Raw genomic sequence first — 13,120 nt, 5'->3', positions numbered from 1 at the left:
CTCTTCTTCCCTCCAAACCCTGGTATCTCCTTTCATTCCTTCTAGTTGGGTACAGCAACGCTCTCCCCAATTCTCTCCCCCTCTGCTCCCTTTCCTCCTTCTGTCACCCAAGGCCTGGTGTCCTGAACTTCATCGGGCAGCAGCAGCATTCACAATTCACTGCTGTTGCTGGCTTCAGGCCTTCCTCTCTGTCAGGTCCTGTCTTCATGAAAATAGGAAGTAGGCAGGACCCGGCAGAGAGGAAGGCCTGAAGCCAGCAATAGCAGCAAATTGTAAACGTTGCTGCTCGAAGAAGGTAATGGCACTAGGACTTGGAGGACCCGAGGCAGACCGCTTCTCCCCATCCTTGAGAACAGGGATAATCCCGGAAGACTGGAGGATAGCAAATGTTACACCAATCTTCAAAAAAGGATCGAGAGGCGACCCGGGGAACTATAGACCAGTGAGCTTGACCTCAGTTTTGGGGAAGATGGTCGAATCACTGATCAGGGAAGGTATCAATGAGCATATAGAAAAAAACAAACTGATGAGAACAAGCCAGCATGGTTTCTGTAAAGGACGATCATGCCAAACGAATCTACTGCATTTCTTTGAGGGGATAAGCAAACATTTGGACGAAGGTAACCCCATTGACATAGTATATCTGGATTTCCAAAAAGCCTTTGACAAGGTACCCCATGAGCGCCTGCTGAAGAAACTGTGGAACCATGGGGTGGAAGGGGACATCCACAGATGGATCCAAAATTGGCTGGCGGATAGGAAGCAGAGGGTAGTAGTAAAAGGGGTACTCTGACTGGAAAGGGGTCACGAGTGGTGTCCCACAGGGGTCTGTGCTGGGACCGCTGCTGTTCAATATATTCATTAACGATCTGGAAACGGGCACGAAGTGTGAAGTTATCAAGTTCGCGGACGATACAAAACTCTCCAACAGAGTCGAAACTGTTGAGGAATGCAAAGAATTACAGAGCGACCTGAACAAACTGTGTGAATGGGCAAAAAGATGGCAGATGAGCTTCAATGTGGAGAAATGTAAGGTCTTGCACATGGGGAAAGGGAACCCCATGTACAGCTATACGATGGGAGGAAGGGTGCTGGGGAAAGGCACCCTAGAAAAAGACCTGGGGGTATTGGTGGATACAACAATGAAGCCAGCGGCGCAATGTGCAGCGGCCTCAAAGAAAGCAAACAGAATGCTGGGCATTATCAAAAAAGGTATCACTACCAGAACGAAGAAAGTTATCCTGCCATTGTATCGAGCAATGGTGCGACCACATCTGGAATACTGTGTCCAATACTGGTCACCGTACCTTAAGAAAGACATAGCCATGCTTGAGAGGGTCCAGAGGAGAGCAACTAAGATGATAAAAGGAATGGAGAACCTTTCATATTCCGAAAGGTTAGACAAACTGGGGCTCTTTACCCTGGAAAAGCGGAGACTGAGAGGAGACATGATACAGACGTATAAAATCATGAAAGGCATAGAGAAGGTGGAGAGGGGCAGATTCTTCAGGCTAGCGGGGACAACAAAAACAAGAGGTCATTTGGAAAAACTGAGAGGGGACAGATTCAAAACAAATGCAAGGAAGTTTTTCTTCACTTAGAGGGTGGTGGACACCTGGAACACGCTTCCAAATGAGGTAATAGGACAGAGTACAATACTGGGTTTCAAAATGGGACTGGATGACTTCCTGGAAATGAAGGGGATTACAGGGTATAGATAGAAGGTTACTCTACAGGACATAAGCGAAAAGCGTATGACAGTTTTAGGGTATGAGCACTATCAGGTCCTGGACCTGAGGGGCCGACGCGTGAGCGGACTGCCGGGCACGATGGACCTCCGGTCTGACCCGACAGGGGCAATTCTTATGTAACCCCCGCTGACCCTAATATCTCTCCCCCCCACAAGCGAACCCTTCCAATCCTCCCAGCGAGATGACCGAGCAGCAAATCTCCCTCCAATAGCATCGGCAGCCACAGCATGCTAAGCTGCTTCGCGGCTTTCTCCTGCTGGTGAAGCGTCACTGTGATGTCATCAGTGATGCAGCAGAGGGACTCACCGGCAGGAGAAAGCCACGAAGCAGCCTGTTTAGTGTGCTGCGGCTGCTGACGCTATTGGAGGGAGATTTGCTGCTCGGTCATCTTGCTGGGAGGGTCGGCAGGGCTCGCATGGGAGGGAGAGATAGGAGGGTCAGCGGGGCCCGAGTGATGATGATGCCACTGCCAAATCCAGGCTGCGATCCCCTGTCCCTTTGTCCCCACTCACAGCTTCGGGACATCCTCTCTGAAAATGGGACATTTCGGCGTCCCGAAGCTGTGAGTGGGAACAACGGGACGGGTATCTGAAAAAGGGACTGTCCCGTTCAAAACAGGACATATGGTCACCTTATGCAAGGGCCAATTGTTTGGCAAAGGAGGAACTGTAAGAAACTGTAGCTGTTTTTTTGAGTGCTTAAAAGTGATAAAGAAATCTATTGAAATTGAAGAGAAGCTTTTGTCACTTTGAGGTGGGGGGAAGGGATAACAAACCTTCCAGAATCCTGTGGGAGGTGACCTAAGGAATCTGGCCAATCGGAACCTTAGGCCACTCTCATTGCATCCCAGAATGCACTGTGAGATTGGCCTAACATTCTGGTTGCCCAGGTGCTTAAGGCTCCTCCTACAGGAGGGGCCTTAAGCACCTGGGTCAATCAGGCCTCCCCAGTGCATCCCAAGATGCACCGGGAAGGGAGCAGGCTCGCCATTCTTTTGAAAGCGGGCCTGCCGGCCAGACGCAAACAGAAGCTGTCTGGCCAGCCAACTAAACCAGGTTGGGGGGGTCCGGGTGGGGTTCTGGTGGGAGTGGGGGGGCCTAAGAACATAAGAACATAAGAAATGCCATCACCGGATCAGACCTTCGGTCCATCAAGTCCGGCGATCCGCACACGCGGAGGCCCTGCCAGGTGTACACCTGTTGTAATTTATAGTCCACCATATCCTTACATGCCTCTCTTAAGGAGATATGCATCTAGTTTGCTCTTGAAGCCTAGGACGGTCGATTCCGCAATAATCTCATCTGGGAGGGCATTCCAGGTGTCAACCACTCTCTGAGTGAAGCAGAACTTCCTGACATTAGTCCTGAACCTGTCCCCCCTTAGCTTCATTACATGTCCTCTAGTCCGTGTCAAATTGGACAATGTAAATAATCTTCTCTGCTCTATTTTGTCGATTCCTTTCAGTATTTTGAAGGTCTCGATCATATCCCCACGCAATCTCCTTTTCTCAAGGGAGAACAATCCTAGTGTTATAAGTCTATCCTCGTATTCCAGTTTCTCCATACCCTTCACCAGTTTTGTTGCTCGTCTCTGCACCCTCTCCAGCAGTTTTATATCCTTCTTTAGGTAGGGAGACCAATGTTGGACGCAGTATTCCAAGTGGGGTCTGACCATTGCCCTATAAAGCGGCATTATAACTTTCTCCGATCTACTCGAGATTCCTTTCTTTATCATGCCCAACATTCTATTTGCCTTCTTTGCCGCTGCCGCGCATTGTGCCGACGGCTTCAGGGTCCTATCTATCAGTACACCCAGGTCCTTTTCTTGTTCACTCTTCCCCAGAGTTGCACCTGACATTGTGTACTCGTATTCCTTATTCTTATTGCCTAAATGCATTACCTTGCATTTCTCCACATTGAACTTCATCTGCCATTTCTCCGCCCATGTTTCTAACCGACACAAGTCGCTCTGGAGTTTCTCTCTATCCTCATGCGATCTGATCGCCCGGCATAGTTTTGTATCGTCTGCAAACTTGATGATCTCACTGGATGTTCCAGCCAGTCAGATTTTCTGGATATCTGTAATGAATATTAATGAGATACATTTCCATGCAGTAGAAGCAGTGCATGCAACTCAATCTCATGCATATTCAGCGTGGATATCGGAGAAAACCTAACTGGCTGGATTCCCCCATGATAGATTTGGGAATCATGATCTATTGGATTATAGAAACTACACTGTCCTCTCTTTCAGTAGCATTTCCATTAGTTTGACTTTGATGAGTAAATTAATTGGCCTATGAGAGGGTGCTGAAAAGTTCTCAGATATGGATATCTGAAACAGTGTCAAAACATAGGATTTAATTTCTGCAAATTGGCACTTAACAAAATAAGATAACACTCTTCAGCTACAGTGGCAAAATAATGCTCAGAATTTAGAAAGTTGGTTTCCCCTTGTACCGTTCCTAGCCTTCCCCTTCCTTTATGGAGAAGAGCCACATCCAGCCATTTCCCCAGTTCTGAAGAGGCATTGGCAAGGTCAGACAACAGAGCCACCAGAACTTACCAGCTTCCTTCATTGTATGTATCCCATCCAGCAGCATCACTTTATCTATTCTATTGTTTTAGGTAGTTCCTGATGAACATACTTCTGAAAATTGTCACGCTTGAGTCTAATAGTTTACAATAAAGTTATAACCCACAGAAAAAAAGAATGTCATATGGGCTCCCTATAACAAGTGAAACTGAAGTGGGCCTGCTTGGGACTGGGAACTGCCCTACACGCTCAGTACAGCATTCTTGAAAGGTCTGAGCTAGTGCTGCCCGATTCAGGAAAAAAAATTTCAATTTTTCTATTCAGTCCGATTTGCCTGCCCAATTGGGTGTTTTTTTCCCAAACATCTTGGTGGGTTTATTTTATAGCCCTTTGCCCTCTCTTACCCACACTGGTACTGTACTGTAAACAAAATAAAAACAAACAAAAAAGACTTTTCCTCTCTCACTTAAATCCTGGCTCATGTTCGCGGTCTAACACCAGCTATGGCAAGATACACATTTCAAATCTGACATTTTGTAATCACAAAACAGAAAATAAAATTATCTTTTTCTACCTTTTGTTGTCTGGTCATTATTCAAATCATGTTGATCCCAGGCTCTGGTTGTCTTCTGATAACTCTCTTGCCAGGGTCTCCTTATTTCTTCGTGCTAACCATCCATCTTCCATCTCTGACCTTCCCTTCTGTTTCCCTTCCCTCCCCCTCTGGCATCTTTCCTTTTTTTTGTCTCCATCCCCGCAGCTGCAGTGATGGACCCCACCATCCCCAGATCTACCATCTCTCCTTTTCTCAACTACCCTTTCATCCATCATCTCTCCCTCCTTCCCCACCACCCAGGGTCCACCAGCTCTCCCTTTCTCTTCCCAGCTACCCTCCTATCCAGTATCTTTATCTCCTACCCCTCTACACCATCCCTTGAGTCCAACTTCTCTCCCTTTCTGTTCCTTCCCTTCCTCCCTAAATCCCATTGTCCACCATCTCTCTCCCTCTCCTCTGTTTTTAGACCCATTATTTCTTCCCCCTCCCAGTCTGGTATATGCATGTATCTTTGAACCCCCCTTCCCTCCCTCCCTCTGTGTACTTCTACACCAGGACCCTTCCCCAAAAGGCCTGCATGTTCTCCCCTGGCCTCCTGCTCTTACCTTAAGATAATCGACAGCCTACAGAGAGGATCGCGGTGCTGTAGCAATCTTTGCAGGCTGCCGTCGTCCTCAGCACCACATTCGCTCTACCGCAGTCCCGCTCTGACATCAGGGGCAGGATCGTGGCAGAGCCAACGTGGTGCTGAGGTCGACGGCAGCCTTCAAAGATTGTTACAGCACTGCAATCCTCTCTGCAGGCTGCTGATTATCTTAAGGTAAGAGTGGGCAGGCCAGGGGGGAAGCCGAAGAACGCCGCAAAGGGCCAAGGCAGCACTTCCAGACTGACCCTCGCCCCCTAAAGCAGCAGCGGCAAGCTAGTAAGAGGCAGCACTGCCGCTCCTGCTTTAGGGGGCGAGGGGGGAGGATTGGTAACTGAATTAGCGAGGCTGATTTAAAAAAAAAAAAAAAAGAGTCATCTGATTTGATATGGAAATCGGGCAGCACTAGTCTGAGCTATATCAGAGCTTTGCCTTGGGCTTTGTGAATTACATCACCTACTTGTGAGTATTGCTGTCCTGCTTGCCTTCAGAATTCTCAAGGTCTTAATGCAGAGCTGAACAAGTCTCCATTTTAATAACAAACAAGAGGACAAGGAGTGGTAAGAAATTAAGAAAGCTTAATGGCTGGTGTTTTTTGTATGTCCTTACAAGAAAGTGTGTGAAATATTCCACAACATAACAGCCATCCTCAACTGCCCACTGTGCTCTGAAACAGAGAGACGACTATGCATCAGGAAGGTCCCTCCATATGGAAACAGCTGCCTAAACAGCTAAGATCTCAGAACTCACTGATGGCATTTTGTAGAGCAGTAAAGACCCTCCTCTTCAACTCAATGGACATCAGCAGACAAACACCTCATCATATCACTCCTCTTATCTATAATATGTCCCTGACTTACTGTTGAATATTATTGTTTGTAACCCATTCTGAGCTTCCTGGAGGACAGGATAGAAATGAAAATAAATAAATATCAAGTTGAAAAAAGCATAAAGCAATGATTGAACCGAGGGTCATGCTTATAATCAGGAGTGGGGAATTTGAACCATTCTATTGGCTAGAGGTTTCCTTTCTGCATTACCGATCAGACATTCACCTTGGCATATGACACCGGCATCCTCATGGTGCCCACAGTTGTGTTGGCCCCAGCCTAGGTTGAAGCAATCTGCCAAGTCCATCTCTGTCCCATCACAGTCCACATTGTCCAGGAAGATGGGCCCAGTGCCATAGCCAAAGTAACTGAGGCTAGTAGCCATGATGGCTTCCCCACAGCCCACCTGCTTGCATACCACCTGGGCATTTGTGTGATCCCAGTCATCATCGCAAACTGTTCCCCAGAGGCTTTGGTAAAGGACCTCCACTCTTCCTTGGCAACTGCTATTTCCATTCACCAGCCTGACGCTGCCACCTGATTTACAAACAAAAACAGAAAGTACAACTGTTAATTATTTACAGACACAGAAGGCCTGGTAATGCAAGACTTTCGAAGATGGCTCTATGTAAGGTTGCCACCTCTCCCAGGTCAACTTAAGGAGGTAATCCTGTCCTATATTTTCCTTACTGCATGCAAGGAAACATAGAAACATGATGGCAGATAAAGGCCAAATGGCACAGCTAGTCGGCCCATCCGCAGTAACCATGATCTCTTTCGCTGAGAGATCCCATGTGCCTATCCTAGGCCCTCCTGAATTCAGACACATCTCTGTCTCCACCACCTCTTCCTGGAGACTGTTCCAAGCATCTACCATCCTTTCTGTAAAAAAGTATTTCCTCAGATTACTCTGGAGCCTATCACCTCTTAACTTCATCCTATGCCCTCGCATTGCAGAGTTTCCTTTCAAATGAAAGAGACTCGACTCATGCGCATTTACATTACGTAGGTATTTAAACATCTCTAGCATCTCTTTCTTCTCCTGCCTTTCCTACCAAAGCATACAGATTGAGATCTTTAAGTCTGTCCCCATACGCCTTATCACAAAGACTACACACCATTTTAGTAACCTTCATCTGGACTGACTCCATCCTTTTTATATCTTTATGAAGGTGCAGCCTCCAGAATTGTACACAATTTTTTTTTTACCTTTAGGGCCCTGTTTATAACTTTTAAACAGTGTGTTTAGGCTATTTGGATACTACTTTGTTAATGTGTGATTAGTGAAAAAAAATGGAACCTGCAACAAAATAACAGGCATTAACATGACGTAGTTCACATATTTATTTGGATTCTTAAGTGCCTTTATGAAGAGATTTACATAAATCTTTGGTCTGCACTTACTTTTCATTCCATGAGGAAAATGGGGTGCTGTAATTCCTTCATTTTCCAGCAAAGACAGGTCCTTGGCATCTTTATCTAGAAAGAGAAATCCCAGCTGTGGCAATGGGGCAGAATCAGACATGTTCTACATTGGCTGAGTTCTCTCTGTCTTTCCAGATCACCCTGAGTTGGCCTTTCCTCAGCAGTTGTAATTAGTCTGTCCTCAGAGCAGAAATAGGTCTTGTCCAAGACACCAAGACAGATTTCTCTCTTTCTCCACCAATCCTGTAAGGTTGCAAACAATATTCATATCCCCTGTCTATAAAGGTCCATATTGCTTGGAATTCTCCCACTTAATGCAAGGAATTGTCTTTTTGCTATGATAGATTTCTCTTGCTATCTGACCAAGGGTTGCACTTAGTTTGTTTCCATGTAAATGGCACTTTCTATCTGTGACAAATTTGTGCAAAGTCTGATTTAAAAATACACATGAACTTTAACCCACAGCAGACAGTCTGAAAATGCCCACCAAAACATAAACACTGTATAGTATAGTAAAATAGTAAATACTAATAGTTAATAAGAACACAAGAATAGCCTTATTGGATCAAACCAGTATCCCGTCTTCACGGAGGCCAATCCAAGTCACAAGAATCTGGCAAAACCCTAAATAGTAGCAGCATTCCATGCCACCGATCCAAGACAAGCAGTGGCTTTCCCTATGTTTGTCTCAACAGCAGTTTATGGACTTTTCCTCCAGGAACTTGTCCAAACCTTTTTTTAAACCAGCTACATTAACCGCTCTGACCAAAATTCCTATCCAGTTTTGAGAATATGCATTGTAACAAAAAATCAGGAGCTGAGAATGGTTGGCATATGTTGACATTCAAATTCAGTATCTGAAGAGGTCAGAAACAAGTATGTTTATGTTTATTATTCATTTGATCTCCTGCTAGTGAAATAGGTCATAGCAGCTTACAGAAAGGAACATTAAAAAAATTAAAAGTAAAGAAATACAGTCAAACAAGTACAATAAAACCGTAAAATACCTTTATATAATATATGTGTTTATGTACCTGCAAGTCTACTCAGTCGATCCCGAAGGAATATTAAAAGCTTTTCTAAAGATAAGTTTTCAGGGAGGTCACGTAGTGTCATGCAGTAGGAAGGACACTGAACTCCGCACTGTCACCTGATAATCAGCAATCAATCGGCTTGGTAACTAGTTTTTTATTGCTCTTTCACCTACCCGGGATGCGGCTGCACTCCTGCATACGTCTCTGTGCTGCAATCCTCAGTTTGCAGTTGTATGACCGCCAAAACTCAGAGAAGGGAGCGCCTAAGGTGGCGGATCCTAATACCGTGCTGCCCACCCCTGTCTATGCCGCATGGACTGCAGAGGTGACGGTAGCTGTGGAAGCAGCACTGGACAAGAAGCTACAGAAAATCTATGATCACGCAGAGGCTGCCCACGAGCGCCTGGACAGTCTGGGCTGGAGATCGGTGATATTCAAACCTGGGTGAGCATGCTGGAGGATCATGCCTCGTCCTCGGAGGGGCCCAGTGTGGCTTTGCAGCAGCGGATCCTCGCGCTAGAAAACAAAGTCAATGATCTGGAAAATTGATTGAGGAGGAACAACATTCGGCTGCTGGGCATCCCTGAGAGCTCCAGATAGGGAGAATTGCCACGCCTTTTGGAATCTTGGCTGTCAGAGAAAGTGTAGTTTGACTCGCACCTGGGCCCTCTGTTGACTTGTTCACCCAGCTGGTACTAAACCACGAGCAGTTATCCTGTGTATTCTACATTTTGCCCATAAACAAGTCTTACTGTGGGCCCTACGGTTGGGCAATGATCTCACTTATGAGAACCACAAGATCCTTTGCTTTCAGGACTATTCCGCCAAACTGGCAGTGGCCAGGCAGGAATTTGTACCTATCTGTTCCACGATGGTGGATAAGAAAATCTGTTTTTCTCTGCTATTCCCTGCCAGGCTGTGAATTCACTACGAGGGCCGTGACCAGTTTTTTGAGACCCCACGTCAGGCTCTGGACTTTTTGAATTCCATGGGATCTGGAATGCCCATGGCTTGAACTTTGGTCTACTCCAATTGTATAGGAGTAGTGCTCTTTTTGTACTGTTTTTTCTGTAACAGCCAGGGTCAGGGACCTTTTTCTGGTTCTGGACCTATGGGACATGAGTGCTCTCTTGTGCCTGCTCCCATGGAGATCCTGTTCTTGGACTGCGATTATTATAGGATGCTCCTTGGTTACATTGCCATTGAAGGGGGCAAGTGGACGTCTGTTTGAATTTGGTTAGCTCATTGTGGGGAACGAGAGTGGGAAAATGGAGGAAGACCTTATAGCTTTGAGGGTAGGGGGTGGGGGACGGGAGGGGGGTTTGGTTGATGCAGTGGAAGGGCTTCAATTGGCTGACTGTGTGAGGATGGGGAGGATGTATGTGTGTTGCATGTGTATGGTGGTGGGGGCATAGGCTGGGGTGCCCTGCCCGCTTTCACTGTATGTGAGCCCGGCTATACTGGCTGATGTGCCTTAAGATTTTTTCCTGGAATATGGGGGGTATCCACTCACCAATTAAGCGCATTAAGATCTTGCAGGCCTTGCAACACCACAAGACTAGTATCACCCTGCTTCAGGAGACCCATTTGAGCTCAAAGGAACATGCTAAACTCTGCAGCTGGTGGGTGGGGGATCTTATCAAGAATCCTACTCACTCCAAAAAGGCTGGGGTTCTCACCTTGTTTTGAAAGGGTTTAGTTGTGGAAAAACATCATATACACAAGGATTCTCAGGGCAGATATATTATAGCTCATATATTTTTGAATAACCAGAAAATGGTGCTGGTCAATGTGTGCGCTCCAAATAATTATGATACCTCTTTTTTCAAGGAGTTAATTCATCATACACATTTACCTGCCCATGCAAGTATTATGGGGGGAGCTTTAACACTGTTTTGATCCCTTACTAGACAAATCTAATACTGCTGGAGCTTCACCCATAGACTACTCTAGGGGAGTTCCTTTGCTCTGTGATTCCTTAGAACTGTTGAGACTCCTGGAGATTTCTCTACCTGAGTGGGACTATACCCATGTTTTCAGAGCTCATGGGACCCAATCTCGTATAGATTATTTACTATTTTCTTCCTCTTTGTCCTCTTGTTTGCATGTGGCGGGGATTGGTCCCTCTTAGGGTTTTTTGACGAAACGATCGTATCAATAGGTTGTATTCACTTTTTACTATTTTGTAGTTCACTAATTGTCCAGTTTTTTCTCTTTTGTGGAAACCGCCTAGAATTCTTTTGATTAAGGTGGTATAGAAAAATAAAGTTATGTTATGTTAAGTCTATAGTGATTATACAATCCAGCAGCTGGGTAAACTCTTGCGGAGTGCCGCAGGGCTCTCCCCTATCCCCAACATTGTTTAACATTTACTTTGCCTCACTGGGGAACTTATTGCAAAGCTTAAAAGTCAAATTCTATATCTATGCAGACAATATCACTATAGTCATCCCCCTTACAACCCTGTCGTCTCTGAAACAAAGACCCTTCTGTCATTCATTTTAAGACAGATCGAATTATGGATGACCGAATTCAAATTAAAACTCAACTCAGACAAAACCAAATTTTTCTTAGCAAGCCCAAATGACAAAATTAAAGACAACATTTTTTGTGAATGGTCAGGCCTTCCCTATTGAAGATTTCTGGGAGTGACTTTGGACAGACACCTTACCCTAAATGTACACACGGATTTATTGGTTAGGAAATGCTTCTCGATATTATGGAAACTCAGAACCATCAGAAAATATTTTGACGCAGTATCATTCCGTTTATGGTTCAATCTTCCATTCTAGGCATACTTGACTACTGTAACATCATTTATTTGGGAACCTTAAAAGCGTATGACAGTTTTAAGGTATGAGCACTATCAGGTCTTGGACCTGAGGGGCCGACGCGTGAGCGGACTGCCGGGCACGATGGACCTCCGGTCTGACCTGACAGGGGCAATTCTTATGTTCTTATGTTCTTAAAAATAAAACCTCCAAAGACTCTGAGTCATTCAAAATTCGGCAGTTCGAATGATTTTTGGGTTGAGAAAATAGGAACACATTAGTCCCTATTATCAAAAACTTCACTGGCTGTCCCTGGAAGCATGAGTTTTGTTTAAATTTTTTTGCCTTTGTTATAAATCAATTTTTGGCCTGGCCCCTATGTACCTGGTTTCTCAATTTAATCTGGACAGTTCTATTAGGCCCACACGCAGAATTCATATGTTCACCTATCCATCTTTAAAGGACTGCCGCTACAAAATATTCCTGGACAGAACTCTTGCCTCCCAGGCAGGTAAATGGAACAACTGGCTGGGTAACATTATCATGCATTTCTCATCCTACTTCAATTTTAGAAAATCAATAAAAATGAATTTGTTTAATCGATTGTAACCTAAGAATCTTATAGTGTATCACTTCTCCCAACCTGTACCTTATATTCGATGACTTTGTATTGTAACCATTTCGCTGATTCTCCAGCACCTCTTGTTGTAAACCGCCTCGAACAATCGTGGCTTTGGCGGTATATAAAAAAATAAAATTATTATTATTGTATCTCTGACCATGCGTTTGTATGGTTGGACCTCCGGATGCCAGGTAGTATCCCCAGGGCTAGACTATGGAGATTCTCTAGGGCAGGGCTGCCCAAGTCCAGTCCTCGAGATCTACTGGCAGACCAGGTTTTCAGGATATCCACAATGAATATGCATGAGAGAGATTTGCCTGCACTGCCTTCTTGGTATGTAAATCTCTCTCATGCATGTTCATTGTGGATATCCTGAAAACCTGGCCTGCCAGTAGATCTCGAGTACCGGACTTGGGTAGCCCTGCTCTAGGGCTTTATACTATGATATTAAGTTACACATGTTTATTCTTGGTAAATAGAATTATTATCAGGTGAATAATAGCGCCCACGTTTCGCAGCCTCTTTTGTTTTGGGAGGCTGCATAAGCGGTTCTCAGGGGGGAGATTATTTCTTACAGCTCTCAGAAGAGACGAGCAAGGGATCGTGCGATACTAGAGGGACCACGCGATACTAGACCTAATACTTACCAATGGAGAAAGTGTCACTGAGGTCTCGGTAGGCAATAAGCTAGCCTCCAGTGACCACAACATGATACGGTTCAACCTCAGGAAAGGTTTCATAAAGTCATATACATCAACCAAGGTCCTTAACTTTAAGGGCACAAACTTCAAAAGCATGGGTGATTTCATCCAGAGGGCACTGCAAACCAAGCTGAAACAAATAATGTAGAGGTGATGTGGTCAACTCTCAAATCAACCATACAAGAGGCAACCAACCGCTACGTCAAATCAGTAAGTAAACGGCGAAGAAACAATAGACCACAATGGTTCTCT

At 45.2% G+C, this 13,120-nt stretch overlaps 1 protein-coding gene across 1 annotated transcript in view; it reads right to left on the bottom strand.

The window, feature by feature from the left end:
* The window catches only part of LOC117348859 (scavenger receptor cysteine-rich domain-containing group B protein-like), a 31,573-nt gene extending 23,603 nt beyond the window's left edge, over nucleotides 1-7,970 (bottom strand). The window contains exons 1-2 of the mRNA XM_033921419.1: nucleotides 7,720-7,970; nucleotides 6,535-6,852 (exon numbers count right to left, since the gene is read on the bottom strand). Coding sequence (XP_033777310.1) covers nucleotides 6,535-6,852; nucleotides 7,720-7,840 — 439 coding nt within the window. The 5' untranslated portion in view covers nucleotides 7,841-7,970. The remainder of the gene's footprint in view (nucleotides 1-6,534; nucleotides 6,853-7,719) is intronic.
* Between the last annotated feature and the right edge of the window lie 5,150 nt (nucleotides 7,971-13,120).

This window comes from Geotrypetes seraphini, chromosome 15, assembly GCF_902459505.1.
Source record: "Geotrypetes seraphini chromosome 15, aGeoSer1.1, whole genome shotgun sequence".
Lineage (NCBI taxonomy): Eukaryota > Metazoa > Chordata > Amphibia > Gymnophiona > Dermophiidae > Geotrypetes > Geotrypetes seraphini.
The sequence above is the reverse complement of the archived record's forward strand: the minus strand, read 5'-3'. Positions and strand labels throughout refer to the sequence as shown.